At 42.2% G+C, this 21471-nt stretch overlaps 1 protein-coding gene across 4 annotated transcripts in view; it reads left to right on the plus strand.

Annotated features, from left to right (window-relative positions):
- znfx1 (zinc finger, NFX1-type containing 1) overlaps positions 1 to 16398 on the plus strand; it is a 51272-nt gene extending 34874 nt beyond the window's left edge. For all 4 annotated transcript variants that reach the window (XM_080205022.1, XM_080205024.1, XM_080205023.1 and 1 more), the window contains exons 11-14: positions 167 to 312; positions 7124 to 7234; positions 9652 to 9747; positions 11229 to 16398. In XM_080205022.1, coding sequence (XP_080061148.1) covers positions 167 to 312; positions 7124 to 7234; positions 9652 to 9747; positions 11229 to 13661 — 2786 coding nt within the window. In that variant the 3' untranslated portion in view covers positions 13662 to 16398. The remainder of the gene's footprint in view (positions 1 to 166; positions 313 to 7123; positions 7235 to 9651; positions 9748 to 11228) is intronic.
- The last annotated feature ends 5073 nt before the right edge of the window (positions 16399 to 21471 follow it).

Raw genomic sequence — 21471 nt, forward strand, 5'->3', positions numbered from 1 at the left:
AAACTTTTTATTTCTCTCTCAGTGGATGCTGTCTTAGACATGCTGAGTATTTCCAGCATTTTCTGTTTTCTTGTTAGCCTTTGTGCATCTGCAGTATTTTGCTTTAGTCCAAAAATCATGAGTCACCTGGCCCTGCAACTGAAACTTGAATTATCCATTGGAACAGGTGCAGCTAAATACCGGAAGGTTCTCCAGGAGCTGCAACCCCGCATTGTGGTGGTTGAAGAAGCAGCTGAGGTTCTGGAAGCTCATTTGATAACGACACTCAGCAGTGCTTGCCAACACCTTATTTTGATTGGGGACCATCAGCAGGTCAGTATAAGTTTCTCCTTCCCACACCGTTAAAGCGGCTGCTTATTTGACGATGTCCTCACTGCTTTCTTCAATCACCTTTCTTTCATTTTCATTCTCACAAACTAGTTTGCAGTGTTGGGGGGAAGGGAAGTTGAGGGGTCAGGAGGGGGAAGGTGCATATGGTGGGATGTGAAGCTGTTAGGATCATACACGTCTTCAAAGTCACCCTCTGTACCTCTGGAGTTGCACTTGTCAGACAGACTTGTACCTAAAGATCTCAGATGCCTTTGTGGGTATTGAATTGGTCAAAGACTGATCACGTTTATCTAATGAGCAAAGACTAATACAAATATCAGTTGTGGCTGGAATATGAACTCATGATGTTGGTTAATAGTTCAACTTTCTGTTGTTGGAATTGTATGTCTAGTTAATTCTTGTTCCATTTTTTGTGGAAACCTGTTCGCCATTAAGAGCCTCACAAGGTAAACAAGTATAACAGTTCACTTTACATGATTACATTTACTTTAGTCTTGCCAGTGTTCAGGCAATATAAACTGGAATGGCCACCAAAATCCAACATTTAGGACTGTAGACTTCCAGTAGGATATAGCTTTACAGCATAGAGGCTCTTTGATCCATCTTGTTTGCATAGGCCATCAAACACCTATCCATTCTAATCCCATTTTCTAGCACTTTGTCCATAGCCTTGTATATTGTGGTGTTTCAAGCGCTCATCTAAATGCTTCTTAAATGTAGTGAGGGTTCCCACTTCCACTGCCCTTACAGGCAGTGAGTTCCAGATTCCCACCACCCACTGGGTGAAAACTTTTTCTTCAAATCCCCTTGCCATAAATCTATGCCCCCTGTTTTTGACCCCTTTCCTGAGGGAAGTTTAGAACCTTAGTTAGGCTGCACTTAGAACCTTAGTAAGGCCGCACTTAGAATATAGTGTTCAATTCTGTTCACCACACTACCAGAAGAGGATACAGAAAAGATTTACCAGGATGTTGCCTCGTCTGGAGGGCATTAGCTATGAGAAAAGGTTGGAGAAACTTGATTTGTTCTCACTGGAGTGACGAAGGTTGAGGGTAGACCTGATAGAAGTCTACAAGATTATGAGAGGCATGATCAGAGTGGATGATCAGAAGCTTTTTCCCAGGGTGGAAGAGTCATTTACTAGGGCGCATAAGTTTGAGGTGCAAGGGGCAAGGTTCAAAGGAGATGTACGAGGTATATTTTTTATACAGAGAGCTTTGGATGCCTGGAATTCGTTGGCAGGGGCGGTAGTGGAAGCAGATACTGTATTGACTTTTAAGGGCATCTTGACAACACATGAATAAGATGGGAATAGAGGGATATAGTCCTCAGAAGGGTAGGGGGTTTTAATTAAGTCGGGCAGCGTGGTCAGTGCAGGCTTGGAGGGCTGAAGGGCCTGTTCCTATGCTGTAGTTTTCTTTGTTCTTTGAAATGTTTCTTCCTATCTACACTATCTACGTCCCTCCATAACATTGTACAGCTCAATCAGACCCCACCTGAACCAAAAGGAAGACAGCCTAGTCTCTCTTCATAGCTGAAATGCTCCAGCCCAGGTAACATTTTGGTGAATCTACTCTGTGCCCTTTCTTGTCCAGTCACATTTTGTACATCCTTCCTATAGTGTGGTGACCAGAGCTGTACACAGTACTCCAGCTGTGGCTTAACAAGTGTTTTCTACATCTTCAATAAAACCTCCCTGCTCTTATATTCTATGCCTCAGCGAATAAATCCAAGTATACTCATATGCTTTCTTAACCACCTTATCTACCCGTCTTGTTGCCTTTAAGCATCTTTGGGAATGCATCCTAAGGTCCCACTGGTCTTCTGTACTTCCCAGTGTCCTGCCATTCATTGTGTATTCCCTTGCCTTTTCCCAAAATAAGGCATCATCTCACACTTTTCAGGGTTAAATTCCATTTGCCATTGTAAACACAGATGCAAAATACTCATTTAATAAGTCACCTACATCTTTTGGCTTTACACACACATTGCATCCTTATGGACCCTACTCTTTCCCCGGTTACCCACTTGCCCTTAATGTATCTATAAAACACCTTAGGGTTTTCCTTTATTTTGTCCGTCAGTCTTTTTTCATGCCTTCTGTTCAGTCTCTTAGTTTATTTTTTAAGTACTCCTCTGCACGTTCTATACTCCTCCAGGGCACCCACTATTTTGAGCCCCCTGTATCTGCCTTAAGCCTCCTTTTTTTCCCTTATCCAATCCTGTATACCCTTTGACATGCAGGGTTCTCAGGACTTGTTGGTCCCACCCTTTTTACCTTTACGGGAGCATGTTTGCTTTCTACTCTTTCCTTTTTGAATGACTGCTCTGATGAGGATTTTCCCACAAGTAGCTGCTCTCAATCCAGTTTAGTCAGATCCTGTCTTATCCTATTAAAATCAGCCTTCCCCAATTCAGAATTGTGATTCCCTGCTTGCATCTTTGTCCTTTTCCATAACCACTTTAAATCTTACCAAGTTATGGTCGCTACCAACAAAATGCTGATCCTTCTACCATTTGCCCAGCTTAATTCCCTAAAACTAGGTCAAGTACCAACCTCTCTCTGTCAGACTTCCTACATGCTGGCTCAAAAGGCTGTCAGTTTTGGTCGCCGTACTTACGCAAGGATATTTTGGCCTTGGAGGGAGTGCAGAGGAGGTTTACTAGGCTGATACCGGAGTTGAGGGGGTTGAGCAATGAGGAGAGGCTGAATAAACTAGGCTTGTACTCGTTAGAGTTTAGAAGAATGAGGGGAGATCTCATTGAGACATATAAGTTGATGAATGGGATGGATAGGATAGAGGTGGAGAGGCTCTTCCTGCTCAGAAAGGACAGTAGGACTAGGGGGCACAGCCTCAAGATAAAGGGGGGGCGGTTTAGAACGGAGTTGAGGAGGAACTTCTTCACTCAAAGGGTGGTGAATCTCTGGAATTCTCTGCCCGTTGAGGTGGTGGAGGCTGCCTCGCTAAATATTTTTAAGACGTGGGTTGATGGGTTTTTGATAAGCGAGGGGATTAAGGGTTATGGGGAGAGGGCGGGAATGTGGAACTGAGACACGATAGATCAGCCATGATCTTATTGAATGGCGGGGCAGGCTCGAAGGGCTGGATGGCCTACTCCTGCTCCTATTTCTTATGTTCTTATGTTCTTATTTTAAGAATTCAGCTCCCTCTAAGCCACTCATACTTGCTAATCCCAGTTAAGATTGGGGAAGTTGAAATCCTCTATTATTTTTACCCTATTTATGCACTTTTGTGAGATTTACCTACATATCTGCTCATCTATCTCTCATCTTATAGTACACTTCCAGCACATGATTGCCCCCTTTTCGTTTTTAAGCTGTACCTATATGGCCTCAATTGAGGAACCGGATAAGATATTATCTTTCCTCACTGCAGTAATTGACTCCTTGCGACATAACCTCCACTTTTACACCTCCCCTTCTCACCTGGAGATTCTCTACCCTACATGAATGAAATGCCAGTTCTGCCCCTCCCTTAGCCATGTCTCTGTGATAACAATAATATCATATGCCCAGGTGTAAGAGTGTGTTATTCAGGCCCACACCTCCATCCCCATAACCCCATGCATTTATCATGTCTAATCCACTTAACCTACACATCTTTGGGGTAATTTAGCATGGCACCAGAAGTAATCCAGACATTACAACCTTTGAGGTCCTGCTTTATAATCTGCTTTACAGTCTGCTACCTAGCTCCCTAAATTCTTGCTGCTGGACCTCATCCTGTTAGTACCTATATCGTTGGTACGAATGTGAACCACGACCTCTGCTTGTTTACCCTCCCCCTTCTGCAGCCATTTAGTGACATTTCTGACCCTGGCACCAGGGAGACAGCATGCCATCCTGGAGTCATGCCTGCAGAAATGCCTGTCTGCACCATTCGCTATCAGTTCTCCTACCACAATTGCTTTTCCATTCTTACTCCTGCCCCCTTGTACGGCTGAGTCATCCAGAGTGCTGTGAAATTGGCTCTGACTACTCTCCCCCGAGGAAACGTCACTCCCACCATTTTCCCACACAGAAAAACAGTTCTTGAGTCAGATGCAATCTGGGGCTTTTCTTGCTGCCTGCTTGTCCCCTCTTCTTCTGACTGTTGATGACCCATTCCTTCTCTCATTGCATATCCTAAAGCTGCAAGATGACCATGTCTATAGAGTGCTATTCACAAGCCTCTCAGCCTCGCAGATGCACAGCTGTGCCTCCAACCAATGCTCAAGCTCTGAAACCTGGCTGTCAAACAGGCGGAACTTCCTGCAAATCCAGACTGCGTGGAGTTCTAAGTATTCCCACACGCTAAAGACCATGCAAAACAGAGGACTATCATAGAGTCATAGAGATATACACACAGAAACAGGCCCTACAACCTAACTCGTCCATGACACCTAGGTTTCCGAAACTGAAAGCATCCCATTTGCTTGCATTTGGCCCATATCTCGCTAAACCTTTCCTAGCCACATACCTGTCTAAATGTCTTTTAAATGTTGTTATTGTACTCACCTCTTCCACCTCCTCTGGCAGCTCATTCCATACATGCACCACCCACTGAGTGAAAAATGTTGACTCTCAGGTCGCTTTTAAATTTTTCTCCTCTCGCCTTAAACCTATGCCCTCTAGTTTTGGACTCTCCCACCCTGGGGAAAAGACCTTGGCTATTCACCTTATCTATGCCCCTCATGATTTTATAAATCTCTATAAGGTCACCCCTCATCCTCCTATGCCCTAAGGAAAAAGTCCCAATCTATCCAGCCTCCCTTTATAATTCAAATCTTCCAGTCTTGGTAACATCCATGTAAGTCTTTCTTGCACCCTTTCCAGTTTAATAACATCTCCCTATAGCAGGATGACCAGAACTGTATGCAGTACTCCAAATGTGGCCTTACCAATGCCTTGTACAGTTGTAATATCATGCCTCAACTCCTGTACTCAATGCTCTGACCTATGAAGGCAAGTGTGCCAAATGCCTTCTTTGCCATCCTGTCTACCTATGATGCCACTTTCAAGAAACTATGTACCTGCACCCTTAGGTCTCTCTGTTCGACAACACTCCACTAACTGTGGCCCTACCATTAACTGTGCAAGTCCTGCCCTGGTTTGTCTCACCAAAATGCAACACCTCGCATTTATCTGCATTACACTCCATTTACCATTCATTGGCCCACTGGCGCTATTGATCAAGATCCCATGGTAGTCTTAGATAACCTTCTGTATTGTCCACTACACCACCAATTTTGGTGAGGTCCACAAACTTATTAACAATGCATACTTTATACTCATCCAAATCATTTATATAAATGCCAAAGAGCACTAATCCTTGCAGCACACCATTGGTCACAGGTCTCCAGTCTGAAAAACAACCCTGTACCACCACCCTCTGTCTCCTACTGGCAAGTCAGTTTTGTATCCAGTTTGGCTAGTTCTCTCAGGATCTTATGTGATCAAACTTTACTGACCAGTCTACCATGCGGTATCTTGCTAAAATCCATGTGGCCAATATCTACCATAATATAAGGGCACCCCTCATCCTCGTATGCTCCAAGGAAAATGGTCCAGCCTATCCAGCCTCTATTTTCTATTTTCTTGGTCATACTTTCAAAATTCACTATCAAATTTGTAAGACACAATTTCCCATGCACAAAGCCATGCTGACTATTCCTAATCAGTCCTTGCCTTTCCAAATGCATGTAGATCCTGTCTCATTAGAATCCCCTCCAACATCTTACCCAACATTGACATTAGGCTCACAGATCTTACAGCTATTCCCTGGCTTTTCTCTGCCACCTTTCTCCCCAGCCATACTTTTAGTTGTGCTGTACAGTTTATACATATTATCCTCTTCTTCCATCAGATAGTACATTCTAAGAGAGCATTGGTGACCAAAGATGTCCATTGGATTGGTGCATGCTTGGTTTGCCATTACCTTCTGCTGTACAGCTAAACAGTAAACTTTCTCACTTTTTCTTCCTGTCATCAGGCTTATTGAAAGTGGAGGCTGAAAATCAACATTTTTGACCAAATCATGAATGCACCTTCCTGTGCTTCTAGCCCAGAAGCAGAAATATTACAAAGTGTCCCATACATATGACACTTTCTCCTGTAGAAAATTCAGGTCAATACTTTCAGCCATGAAGTGACAGTACTTAATTTTTGTGTTTCTTGAGGTTATAACTTCTTCAAATTTGCCAAGCTGCAGACTGTGTGCTTTTGTTGATGCCCACCCAATGGCTATAATTGAATGTTACTTTATGGGCGAGGTGGTGTATATTAGTTTTGTCACTGGACTAGTAATCCAGAGACACAAACCCCAGGACCACCAAAGCAGATGGTGAAATTTGAATTCAATAAAAATCTGGAATTAAAAGTCTATCGATGATTGTGATGCCATTGTCAACTGTTGCAAAAACCTATCTAGTTCACTAATGTTCTTTAGGGGAGGAAATCTGCCATCCTTACCTGGTCTGGCCTACACGTGACTCCAGATTCACTGCAATATGGTTGACTCTTAAATGTCCTCTAGCGAGCCATTCAGTTGAAGGGCAATTAGGGATAGGCAATAAATGTTGTCCCAGCCAGTGACACCCACAGCCCATGAACGAGTATTAAAAAAATGCTATTTGTGCATTTGAAACTACAAAGCAATTATTCTTTCAATATTTCCAGCAGCTTTGATGGATGTGGTGGTCTGATTATTGATAATGACCCAGTTATGTGAATTTCCTTGTGCTTTCTATGCCTCTTATGCCCAGTTATTAACACAAAATGCTTTCCTGACAGCTTCGGCCCAGTGCTACAGTGTACGATCTAGCCAGAAACTTCTACCTGGAAGTGTCTTTATTTGAACGTCTTGTAAAAGTCAACGTTCCATACGTACGACTAGATTATCAGGTGAGAATGGGTGAAATGCATCAAAAGTATTTTGACAGCCTCATTTCAATGATGCTGGGGCACAGCTATTGTTTAACTGGTTAAAAGGGTGACATTTTCTGCCATAAAAATAAGCATAAAATTACACGATGCTGTTTTCTCAAGAACTGGTTATTTATAATGTAGCTGATTCAGCCACGCAAGTGATAAACTGCTTGAAAATCTCTTCTGCTATTACATTAATCCTAATTGACTGTTAACGTGAAGGAATTTGTGATGAGCAAAATCTCCCCAGGCACAAATTCTTCCTTCTGTCAACAGGTATAAAATGCGGTATGAGAGACAGCTGAAGTGCATTGAATGATCTTTAAAGTTGTCTTGTTCAGAAATTCCCAGTCATTAAGTTCCCACAACTTCCACATCCACAACACATGTTTCAGTCTCGTGCTATAGCAACAGAGTCAGCCGACAAACCAAGAACTTAACCGAGGAACATCACTAACATCAAGGGTGTGATATGTGTGTGTGTTAGTGAGAGTGTGGACCCAGCATATACCGAGGCACTAGTAGACCTACTGTTGGTTACTGTTCCAATTTAGCTCATTAAAATGAACGACTTAGGTGGGATATTATTGTGATAGTGTGCTTACCCATTTGTAAAGTATACTTACTTACATATATTATGTAAATCGTTTTGTCATAGGAAGTGACGCAGTGTCACGTTATGGAGCAGCCATCTTAGTTGGTCTGCACAGTGAGCAGCAGTTGTAGAAGTCTTCATTAAAGATCTGTGTTCACCTTCTACGCCTGCCTTCAACTGGGCTTGTATTAGTCTGGAAAGTGATAGTGCAATATGGTGGCAGCTGTAATGAGCCAACCAAACTGAGAAGAAAACAACATTTAAAAAAGCATGGCTCCTTCTCATCTCTGCAGCCACAACTCGTAAAGCAACAGTTGCTGCTTAGCGAATAAAGGGCTGAGATAATGGCAGGAAGATTTCCAGAGATTGACTGGAAAACATCAGACTATTTTCAGACTATTGAAACAGGGGATTCAACAATACTTCCATGATCATGGGGCTCTGAATCCATAGAAGCAAGCTATCAAAGTTAGGATCACCATTGGAAGTGAAGTTGTGTGCAACCTTAATAGTTTTGGTCAGTCTGATAATGACCAGATGAATCCAGCCAAGCTATGGAGAAAATTGAAAAGCCATTTTAAGATTAAAGTGAATTTCAGGATGCACCAATGGATTTCATTTTGATTTGATTTATTATTGTCACATTAGTATACAGTAAAAAGTATTTTTCTTGCGCACTATACAGAAAGCATACCATATGTAGAGAAAGGGGTGAAGAATGTGGTGTTGCAGTCATAGCTAGGGTGTAGAGAAAGGTCAACTTAATGCGAGGTAGGTTTGATGGCAGCAATGAAAAGCTACTTTTTGAGTCGGTTGGTACGTCATCTCAGACTTTTGTATCTTTTTCCCGACGGAAGAAGGTGGAAGAGAGTATGTCCAAGGTGCGTGGGGTCCTTGATTATGCTGGTTGCTTTTCCGAGGCAGCAGGAATGTGGACAGAGCCAAAGGTGGGACAGAAAGCCAGCAACTGCCTAGGCACCCTCTTGTTTTCCCAGAAGTGGCTAAACCGTGAATTGAGGTGTAATTGCTGGTTGGTTGAAAGGAACTCTGGAAAACTACACCATCAGGACTGTCGTGGCCTGAAGGAGAGAAGGTTTGAGGAAGTGTGCCCTGCTGATGATAATCATACCCGTGAAACTCAAAGGTGAAAGCTGTTGTGGGATAGGACTTCTGACCAATCCTGCATGAATAAAGGACAGCATCTTGTGGAATTGTGTACTTATATAGTGCCATATTTATGTGATCAGGGATGGAAATACTTATAGGACTGAGTTAAACATTTCTTTTTTGCATCAACTATTTAAAATGAAATTTACTTTTTTTATTTGGTGTCATTTGCCCAAGGGAATCGTAAAACTACTATTTTCCACTTTCCCAGAACATACCAGTTCTGTAGCCAATATCTCTGCCTTTGCAAGCTTCCTCCGAACCCCAGGCCATCTCACCTATGAGAGTCGCTTCTTGCTCTTTTTGATGCCTTTCCTTTCGATCACCTAACTACCTACCTTCCCCTCCTGATTATTATAGTTGTCACATTTTTCTGCCACAATCACTTGGCCAGGATTCAAGCAGATGCTGACATACTGAGAGATTGAGCACAAATCAAGTTTCATGAATGCAAGATACTTAGAATGCTTAAGGGAGTAGCAGACTCCATTAAATCCAAGAAGATATCCATGACTGACTTCGATTCATTTCCCCATGAGCTTAATATCTATGGAATCTAAACTAGGTTGTATGGGGGAGGTTAACAATCGGGACAAAGTAATAATTCTGCCATTGATTTTATGTATTCCAGCATCGCATGAGGCCTGAAATAGCTGCACTTTTGAGTCCTCACATCTATGAACAACTGGAGAATCACCCATCTGTGCTGAATTATGAAAACATCAAGGTTTGAACTGCATTTCTACATTTGTGATTAGTCCTTTTTTGAGGGGAATGAAAGGAGTACAAAATGAATAGCATTTACAGTGGTTTCACTCTGATCATTGCAGTAGTTTAGTGATGCCGCTGAAACATTTGTGATTATGAAAGCTTTTGTTGACAACAATACTTGCATTTACACGGCCATTTCTCCACAGTCGCTGGGTCAAAATCCTCAAACTCCCCTCTGAGCAGTACTATGGTGCACCTAAACCACATGGATTACAAGAAGTGGGCTCACCAGCACTTTCTTTAGGACAATTAAAGATGGAAAATAAATAATTAACAAGACCCACAGCCTATGAATGAAGAAAATCCTGGTATCTTTAACATAATAAAATGTCCCAAAGCACTTCATAGGACATTATAAAGTAAATTTGACACTGTACCTCGTAAAGTGAGATTAGGGGAGCTGACCCAAGGCTTCTTTGGAAAGGTAAGCTTTAAGGAACATCATGAAAAATGAAAGAGAGAGAAAGAGCGGGATGTAAAGGTTTAGGGAGGAAATTCCAGAGCTTAGGGCCTGGACAACTGAAGGTATGGCCATCAGCGAAGGAGCAATTAAAATTGAGGGTGATCTTGAAAATAGATTTAAAGAAGCAATATTATAGGGTTGGAGGAGATTACAGAGGTAGGTTGAGGCCATGGAAGGATTTAAAATCAAGAACAAGAATTTCAAAAATAGAGGCATTGTTTATCCAGAACCCAATATAGGTTCGTCAATACAAGTGAGAGATGGGCTGGCCTTGGTAAAAGTTACCATGTGAACAAGAGAGATGACATCAAGATTATGAAGGGTAGCATATGGGAAACTGGCCAGGAGTGTGTTGAAATAGATGTAATAAAGTAGCAAGTGTGAAGGCTTCTCATGTTAGTCACTAGAATAACAAAAAATAGCTAAAAAATCTCCAAATCACATCAGATGTACATCCCCACATTTAATCCTGCATGCCTCATTCTAAAGCAGCCTGAATAACATAGGTTACAGGTGGCCCAGCAGGAAGCATTTAAGTTCGAGATTTTAAAAGTGCTGACCTGCAATAAATCAGCGCTGCCTGGCAGCACCACCACACTAAAGAAGTCAAGTATTTAATGTTGCCATTACTTCTTTATGATGCAGTGTATAGAATGGCATTGCCAGTACAGTTTAATTTCATGGGTGACAATACACCACATATTTGGTGGCCAGAACCATTTCAAAATTAAAGGTCTCAAATCTTTTGCAAAAGAAATGCCAGGCATCCCTGTTAGTTTCATTTGAGGTCTTCTCAAAGCATGGTTCCATAGTCCCTCAGTAAAACAGATACTTCCAATCTGTCTCTGTGTTGTCTGTACCAATGTGTTTTGTGTTCCGCATAACACAATTTTAGTTAGTTGGGGAATTTGTTGCATTGTCTTGTTTTTCCGTACTTTGTTTTAATCTCTCCTTTCACACAATTTTCTCCACAGGGCATCTCTTCAAACCTGTTCTTTGTAGAACACGATTACCCCGAAGAGGAAATCCAGGATGGGAAGAGCCATCAGAACCTGCATGAAGCCGCCTTTGTTGTAGCACTTTGTTACTATCTCATCTGTCAGGATTACCAGCCTTCTCAGATTACCATCCTCACCACCTATACAGGCCAGCTCTTCACGTTGCGCAAGATGATGCCGTCCAAGAAATTTGCTGGCGTGAAGGTGCACGTGGTTGACAAATACCAGGGAGAGGAGAATGATATTATTCTGCTTTCGCTAGTGAGGAGCAATAAGAAAGGCAATGTGGGATTCTTGCAAATAGCAAACAGAGTCTGTGTGGCGCTCTCTCGAGCCAAGAAAGGTCTTTACTGCATTGGAAACATGAGTATTCTAGCAAATGTTCCTCTGTGGAGCAAGATCATGCATACGCTGCGTGAAAAAGCCAACATCGGTAACTCACTGCTGTTGACCTGTCAGAATCACCCAAAAACAATGACCCTGGTGTCCAAAGCAGAAGATTTCAGCAAAGTGCCCGAGGGAGGTTGCAGCCTGCCTTGTGAGTACAGGCTAGACTGTGGCCATGTTTGTACCAGAGCATGCCATCCATACGATATGGAGCACAAGCAATTTAATTGCTTGAAACCCTGTCAGAAAGTACTTTGTAATGATGGACATAGGTGTGCAAAGTCCTGCTACGAGAAATGTGGCAAATGCCAAGTCAAGGTGGATAAAGTGATTCCTCAGTGCGGGCACTTGCAGAAAGTGCCTTGCTCTAAGAAGCCAGAAGATTTTGTCTGTAAGGAACCGTGTTCAAAAATCCTGCACTGCGGCCATAAATGTTCTGCAGCTTGTGGAGAAGACTGTGCAATCTGCACCATAGAAGTATCAATAACCCTCAAATGTGATCACGTCCAGGAAGTGGAGTGTTACATAAAAGAGGCTGCAAAGATTGGACGATGTGTTCCTTGCAAAGAAAAATGCACAATGCACCTGGACTGCGGCCACAGCTGTCCTGGATCTTGCCATCGTTGCCACGAAGGCCGCTTTCATGAGAGTTGCAAACAGCCTTGCAGGCGGTTGCTAATCTGTTCACACGAGTGCCTGGAACCCTGCACAAACCAATGCCCACCATGCCAGCGGCGTTGCGAAAACTTATGCAAGCACAGTAAATGTGGCAGGAAGTGCGGGGAGCTGTGCACGCCTTGTGTGGAGCCTTGCGAATGGGTCTGTCGGCACTATAGGTGCCATAAGCTCTGCTCAGAGCCCTGCGACAGGCCTCCTTGCAATAAGCCATGCAGGAAACTCCTGAAATGTCAGCACCCTTGTGTTGGCCTTTGTGGCGAGCCTTGTCCTAAACTGTGTCGTGTATGCAATACTGCTGAACTCACTGAAATCTTCTTCGGGAATGAAGATGAGCCCGATGCCAGATTTGTTCAGCTGGAAGACTGCTGCCATATTTTTGAGGTGACTAGTTTTGACCAGTACATGAATCAGGAGGCAGAAGACAATAACACAGTCATAAAGCTGAAGGATTGTCCAAAGTGCCGAATGCCCATCAGGAAGAATTTGCGCTATGGGACCATAATAAAAAACAGTCTCTGTGAAATTGAAAAAGTCAAGAAGATTGTCCAAGGAGATGCAGAGAAAAATAACCAACTTAGGAAACAGCTGGAGTCTGAACTGAAGAAGCACTCCATTATAGCTGAACAATTCCCAGAGCAGGATAAAAACCTGTCTTCTGCGCTACAGTCATCTCCCCTGTCATTACAGGGTCTGACTGTTATTGAGAATAAAATTGCATTTCTCTCCAGACTTGCCGAACTTAAACGTCAGGAAATGAGATTAAATTTTCCCCTGAAAGCCAAGCTCAATACTAAGTTGCTTGAGTGTTTGAAGTGGATAGATAAATCTCGAGGGAGGTTCACAGGGCAGGAGCTTATTGATCTTCAAAGTGAAATTCAGAGGCTAACATTTCTTTCTGATCTTTATGTGCGGCGCAACATGGCATCAGGCAGAAAGCTAGATTTTTCAACGGAACACGATATCGCGTGTGTGCAGAAGATCCTCGAGTGCACAAAAAAGTTCACTGAAGATGACGAGAGGTTTGTTAAAGAGAAAATGAAAACACTGAAGTCGGTTCTACCTGAAACTGGTCTTGCTATATCCGAGGCAGAGAAAGTGTTGATAGTGAAGGCAATGGGCCTTCGCCAAGGTCACTGGTATAAGTGCCCAAATGGACATGTCTACGTTATCACAGAGTGCGGAGGTGCAATGCAAAGAGCAAAATGTCCAGATTGTGATGCAGCCATTGGTGGTGTGAACCATGCTTTAGAGAGTAGCAATCAAGTGGCTTCAGAAATGGATGGAGCTCAATATCCTGCCTGGTCAGATGTTGCAAACAATATGTTAAATTTTGAAGAACTTTGAAGATTTTTATAAGGTTGATGGGCTGACTATGCTCATTGACTCCTATGCATTGAATCATTGGTGAGGAGAAATCTTGTACTGTTTACATTAACATTTTGGTAGCTTTAGCTGAACACTGAAGATCATGTTGCAACATTTGGACATCAGGCTTAATTTCTGAGGGGCTGCATCCTTCATTTTATCCTAAGCTCATGCAGGAAGAGATGTGTGCGGCTGAATTGTAGCGCTGTACCTTCTGGCTTAGTTTTCATATATAATGCATCTTAAAACAATTTTTATAGAATAGTAGATGATCATTCATGTATTAAAAATGTTTTAACCCTAATTCAGACTGGCATGTTTGCAGCTAATCATGCATTTGCAAACCCCAAAATTAGGGAATGGGTGGACCTCCATTATTAGTTGGGCATTCATACAATTCTTCAACACATTTACTTGCCTATAAAATGGGCCTTTTGTTTTCATTTGCAAAATAATGTTGCAGTAGTTTACTGCAGTAGTTTACTGCAAAAGAGCCAGAAGCATCTTCTCTTGAGTTAAGAGAAACTTAATTTTGATTTTACTCCTTACCGCCCCTCGCACAAATTAATGCCACTGTCTTTCTAATGGTCTTCCCATTGTTGGTAAGAATTCAGCTATCAATTAAAGCCATGAAAACTCTGCAGCCATTCAGATATTCTCCCACCATACCTTCAGTGTGTCAGCAACATCTGCTGAACACATTGGGGCCTTTCTACCCAAGCATACCTATCACCCTTAGCGGGTTTGGGCTGTGGTAGAGAGGGGATGTGAGGGACCCTCCTGGTAAAGAATAGGCTTGGCGCAGTCTCTCAGTCAGACCCACTGCCTTGGTTGGCTGAGGTAAACCTGGTCAGGTTAGGAGGAGCAGTGAAGTAGGCTGGCGAAGGTCATAGACTAGTCTCTTAAAGTCAAAAGCCCATTTTCTTTTCCTTGAAGTGGCATTTTTACAGGCAAGCTTCATCCGGATGCTTTTGGCTTTTCCACTGGATGGATATTTCAGCTATAACATTGACATGCATGAGTAGCTACCCTGATGCATATCAGGGAATGTCTCCTGGCCTCAGCAAGTTTTTTCATTTTTAACGGTGGAGGTTCCTGGCAGGTGAAGGTGTGATGGTCAGGAGCACAAATTGACAGGGCCTAGTTTTCTTTCAGCAAGTGATGCCTCTGGGAAAGGATCTTTTTTATGAATTTACATCATTAAAAACTAGAGCTGGGGTATCCAAACCATGTGGTCTTGTGGGACATTTAGGTGTATATTCTCACAGGTTACAGGGAGATCTTGAATTTTCGCCGGCCTTTCTGGCACATTCTTGATCTAAATTGATGGGTGTGTGACTGCTGGCCCAGAAAATAGCCTGGGATATTAACACATCAGTCCCAGACTTCACTTCAAGCTTCTGTCAACCTTTTTTGGAGCAGAACATCCAACTATCCCAAGCATGGCCTCATTGTTAAAATGATTTGGAGATGCCAGCGTTGGACAAGCTAGTGGCTTGTGCTACCAAATAAACCTGTTGGACTTTAACCTGATGTTGTGAGACGCGTGTTAAAATGCCAGGCACAGAAGGAGGAGATTATAATGTGTGGCATTTCGTCCACTCTGGCCTTGGTCATCAGATAGCTGCTAATGCTTAGAAGTAGACAACTAGCCTCACCAGGAGAGTGTGTGTGTGTGTGTGTGTGTGTGTGTGTGTGTCTCTCACATCTGGACCTGCAAAATAAGACATGCATTACAGGACATTTATTAGTACATTTTACAGACTAATTGTCAATATTTTATGTGGCCTTATAAACAGCTGACAAGCAATGCTTTTTGCTCCCACACACTTCATGTCCAAAGAAGATCCTTTGTGGCACATTTTGGCATAGGCTGCACCATGTAAATCAAGGCACCTTATTCTGATCCAAGGCCTCATTGAATTGAGATTCCCAAGAGATGCATCCTGACACTTGACCCAAGAGAAATATTTTCAAGCCAATCAAGTGTAAAATAAATAGCCCTGTTGAATTGAGAATATCATAGGCAGCAAATATTTATGGGTTTTAAAGTTATTACTTATGATCTATCCACCAGATAAAGTGATTATGGCAAGAACGGACCTATTTAAATCTTCCGATGCATAGAATGCAGACAGGACAACCAGTGAATAACAACAATGAGTACAAATTGAACTGAAATCTTTGAACTGCCTTGGACTAGGTGGCCAGGGATTTTAGTATCACAATTTGGACTCACCCAGAGAATGGATTTCCTTTCTAAAACAGCTACTATCAGGCTGAGTAATCCACTTGGACAGTAACTGGGTTGTAATAATAAATGGTGCAAGTTAAATATTAGACTGGCAAAAATATAGGAAAACTGTTACCTTTTGTCAATGTTGTTCTTGTTTCCAGAATTAAAGAGGGATTTGTTCCTGCACTTATTATATTGTGGTTTTGTAAATGATTTACAATGTCATTGTTTTAATAGATTCAGTTAATGAAATTTGGCAGTTTTAGTTTTGCCACAGATGATTTTGTTAGAAATCCAAAATCTGTATGTTTTGGTACATTAATCCACGAATTACAGAGTGCTGTTTGTCTCATACATTCAGTGCATTTTAATAGATTATATGTTCTTAATACAAAATAAAATGTAATCAATTAATAGTTAAAATGTATTTAATAAAGCTCTCTAAATAAACTAAGAAAATGCTGAATGTGTTGATTTTGTTGCATTCTGTATATACTTGTGTAAATGACAAATGTTTGAGCCCCATTCTTGAGGCAAAAAGGTAAGGGATTGACAGTTAAAATGTTTTCAAGGGACTTTGAACTGAAACACGTCCACTGAGCACACCAAACATACCTCGCAAAATAATTTGCAAGGTCATGGAGAAAGTTTAGCTGCTGTTTATTATCTCTCTCTGCTAATGCCATTCCAATTACCTTGTTAAGATTAAGAGAAACAGTTGATGGTTATTAGTTGTCTTTGAGTACATATAAATAGGAGATGGCTGGGACACTGGGTGTAATAGGAGGAGAGTTGTGAGACTGAACTAGTCAATAAACTGTCTCTATAAAGAAAAGGGGTGCAATTGTACCGCCCATTAACACCATATTCCCGCTGCAGCGAAGACGAAAAATTTGGCAACAAGCCAAATCTCCATTCACTGCAGCAGGATGGGAAAATCCCACTGGTGTGAACGGTTGGAAAATTCCAGCCAAAATCTGTGACTTCATTTTGACTTCACAAATCGGCCTAGGTCCTATAACATCTCTGCCTCTTGTGTTTTTATTAAGGACCCTTATTCAAGCCCCCATGCTCTAAAAGAGGGAGCATTGGCTGGACCTGTGGTTTCAATGTTTCTCTGGAGTCGGGGAAAGGGAAGGACAGCAGCATTGGAGAATATCATGCTCATGATTTCCAGCCTGCAATCCAAGCCCTACTGCAGGGGAATTTTTTTTAAGTCATTCATGGCATGTAGGTATTGCTAGCTCGGCCAGCATTTATTGCCCAACCCTAATTGCCCTTGAGAAGGTGAGCTGCCTTCTTGCATTGTTAGCATGCGTGAGTATCCAGTTGGCATTTCCTGAGCCTTCCCTCCTCTCCCCAGGAAGGCTGAGGGCCATGATTGAGGGCACTAGCCACGGGTGTTGATTTATTTCAAGGTTGCTCTGGAAGTTGGTCCCTACATCCTGTTTTCACGTACGCTGCTTATTACTCTTCTCCAATTTGTTAGTTTCTTCCCTGCAAAAATCAAGAAAGTTACATTATTCATTTCTTAAATGACAAGTATGAACTGGAGGAATTATGGTATGTGTAACTGTTTTAATGAATAATAAATTGAGGTTTTTAATGTGATTGTAAAGATTATACTTTGTTTCTGATCTTTTGGGCTTTGATCTCTGAAAAAGTAGATTCAGCTTTACATGAGATAAATGAGAAACAATGATTTTTGGTCTCAAAATCATGGGGTCAATTTGTGCACTTGAGTATGTATGATATTTTGGCTGAATACTGAAAGTGGTACAAATGAGGGAACAATAACACCACTGCAGAGAGTTTCATCATATGATTTGACCATCTTCGCGTCTAAATGATAGATTTATTTTCCACTGGGTTTCCATTTAATTGCCATTTGACTGTGAGATATTGGCCCAGTTGATATTCAGTGTTGTCACCACCTTTTATTGCATATTAATACAAAAGTCAAAACTGAAGCATTTGCAACCTTCCTCAGCCAGAAGGGTTGAGCAGATGATCTATTTTGGACTCTCCCTGATGTCCCCAGCAGCATAGATGCCAGTCTTCAATAAATTTGATTTAGTCCATACGATGTCAAAAAAATTGCTGAAGGCACAGGACACACAAAGATCTTAATAACATTTTCAGCAACAAGATGTGTGCTCCAGAGATAACCATGTCCCTGAACCAAGCTACTTCACTGCAGCACTGCTAACATGGAAAATTGCCAAAATACACAGCACAATTCCAACCCAACCATTTACTGCCCCATCAGTCTACTCACAATCATCAGCAAAATGATGGATGCTCACTGATGCTTAGTTTTTTCTCATGATTCAGTCATGGAATGGCTTCATCGTTGGCTGGACCAGCATTTGTTGCTCATCGCCAATTGCCCTTGAGTGACTTCTTTGGCTGTTTCAGAGGGTATTTAAGAGTCAACCACATTGCTGTAGATCCGAGTCAAATGTAGCCCAGACCAAGAATGGCATATTTCCTTCCCTAAAGGGCATTAATGTATCAGGTTGGTTTTTAGAACAATAGGCAATGGTTTCATCATTCAACTTTTAAATCCAGATTTTTACTGAATTCAAATTTCGCCATCTGGCCTGGTGGGATTTGAACATAAATGTTCATAGACCCAGATGATTACCTCTGGATTATTAATCCAGTGACAATGCCGCTGTGCCACTGCCACGATCACTCAGCTCCTGACCTTGGTACAACATTGGTCCAAGCATAGACAAAAGAGCTGAATCCAAGAGGCGGAGTGAGAATTACTGCCCTTAACATTAAGGTAGCATTTGACTGAGTATGGCATCAAGGAGCCTGAGTAAAACTGAGGTAATGATAAGGGGAGAAAAGCTTTCCACTGATTGGAGTCATACCAAGCACAAAGGAAGATGATTGTAATTGTTTGAGGTCAGTCATTTAAATCCCAGATAATTGCTACTTATTTTCAACAATGCAATTCAACATGAGAGTGAGTCATTCCACGTCAGGCTAACATTGCTGCCATTCTTTGAACGTTGATGTAACCTTCGTTAATTATATACCCTCTTGCCACCATACTGAAGTAGAGAAGCTTTCTGATATCTGCACAGTGTCGAATACCATCTATAATTCATAACAGGGCTGTCCATACTTCCACGCAGCAAGATCCAGACAACGTTCAGGTTTGGGCTGATAATTGGAAAGCAATATTTGTGCAAAACCATCTCCAACAGGAAAGTGTGACCAGCTCTCTTTGACATTCAATGAGTACTACCATTCCTAAATACCATCAACACCCTGAATGTCAACATTGACCTAACTTGACAAGTATATAAATACTGCTGTGACAAGAACAAGTCAGAGACCAGGAATTCTAAATAGCCTGACCACCAACTAAAAGACCAAAGTCTTGAAATACTCTCCACTTGGCTGGATGAATGCAACATCAGCAACACTCTAAAAGATTGACGCCGTCCAACACAAAAACCATTTTGCTTGTTTGGCAGTCAACTACCATCTTAGCTACAGTATTTACTGTCTACAAGGCAGACTGCAGCAAATTGCCAAGACTTCTTACAAACACCTCTGAAATCTGTGATCTCTACCATTCAGAAGGACAAGGGCAGCAGCTGCATGGGAATACCACCTCTTGCAAATTCCCTTCAAGTCACATGTCATCCAGAATTTTTTTCCCATTGGATCATAACCTTGGAATTCCCACTCTAAGAAGGCAACTCACCACCACCTAATCAAGGGCAATCAGGAATGGCAAATGAGGACTGTATTTGTCAACAGCACCCATGTCCCAAGAATAATTATTTTAAGTTATTGACACTGGGCCAGCCTCTATGTGTATGGAGACAACACCCATTGTTATCATTTCCCTCACAGTCATACATACCTCTGTGCTGTCAAGTTGGTTGCCTGACCTTCAGTCATGGATGAGCCAAACTTTTCCCCAATTTAGCACCTGGAACAGAAGTTAATTTGGAGATTTTGAGCCAGAACGTTTCAGTTCCTACCCAAAACTTTATTATGGATTTCATTTCCATCCCTGGATCCTTGATTAGATTTCCATAACTATGAGTAACCTTAGAGTTGGTCCCTGAGCTAAGTCTTTCTAGTCTTTACCCCACAGTACTTACCTTCATCTTGGCAACCTTAGCCTGACTTCACCTAACTTTGCTGCCAAGACACTTACATCTATGTGACATTTAGCCTCAATGAGCAGACGTTTAACTTGCTGTCAGAACTAGTATAGTGCATAAGACATCCATGTTAGAAACTGCCCAATTTTTATTCTATTGAATCAGTGTTATAGGCAGTCAATCCATAATGCCACCATTACTCCAGGCAGTAATTTGAAAATCCATCCTCATTTTTTCAGCCTTCTCCTTGCAGCCCTCTTCATCTCCATCTTTCAGGAACTTTTGTGGGCAGCACGGTGGCACAGTGGTTAGCACTACTTCTCAGAATGCCAGGGACCCAGGTTCAATTCCATCCTTGGGTGACTGCCTGTGTGGGGTTTGCACCTTCTCCCCGTGTCTCTGAGGGTCTCCTCTGGGTACTCTGGTTTCCTTCCACAGTCCAAAGATGTTAAGGTTAGGTTGATTGGTCATGCTAATTTGTCCCTTAGTGTCCCAAGATGTATAGGTTAGGGGAATTAGCAGGGTAGGTTTGTGTGGTTATGGGAATAGGACTTGGGTGAATTACTCTGGTGGAGAGTTGGTGCAAACTCAATGGGCCTAAGGGACTGTACTGTAGGGATTCTGTGATGGAACGTGTCAAAATGGCTCTCGTTTGACTAGTTCATTGGAAAAATGGATCTAGCTTATTGGGAAAATCATGCACTTGCCCCAGGAGTAGCAGTATTGTCTGAAAGTTGTAAATAAGGAGTACCACAAATGGTTTCCTACTGCTCTGTCCCATAGAGCTACAGGAATTGAAACCATGTCAGTTTGTTTTCTCTGAAAATCAAGTGTCAGACTTGGATAGGGCCTTCACTCTTTCCATTGGTTAGAACAAAATGCCACTGTCATCTTTCATGGTTTGAAAGTTTAGTTTGTCCCCAAGCTACATTTTGTTTCTCGGAATTGGGCAAGAGTGGCACCGTGGCACAGTGGTTAGTGCTGCTGCCTCACAGCTCCAGGGACTTAGGTTCGATTCCTAGCTTGGGTCACTATCTGTGTGGAGTTCGTACATTCTCCCCATGTCTGCATGGGTTTCCACCAGGTACTCTGGTTTCCTCCCACAGTCCAAAGATTGATTGGCCATGCTAAATTGCCCCTTAGTATCCTGGGATGTGTATGTCAGAGAGATTAACACGGTAAACATGTGGAGTTTTGGGGATAGGGCCTGGGTGGGATTGGTTGTTGGTGACTCAACAGGCCGAATGGCTTCCTTCTCAACAGGGTTTCTAGACTGATCAGCCCAGGCTGATGCACCTTTGAAACTAATACAGAAACAAAGTTCTAATTGTGAATTTCATATGAACCAGGCAGCGAAGGTTAAAATAGAATGGACATTGCAATACAAATTACATTCCCGACCACAAACAAAGCTTTT

The sequence above is a fragment of the Carcharhinus amblyrhynchos genome, chromosome 16, assembly GCF_965287045.1.
Source record: "Carcharhinus amblyrhynchos chromosome 16, sCarAmb.v2.hapA, whole genome shotgun sequence".
In the NCBI taxonomy this organism is placed as follows: Eukaryota; Metazoa; Chordata; class Chondrichthyes; order Carcharhiniformes; family Carcharhinidae; genus Carcharhinus; species Carcharhinus amblyrhynchos.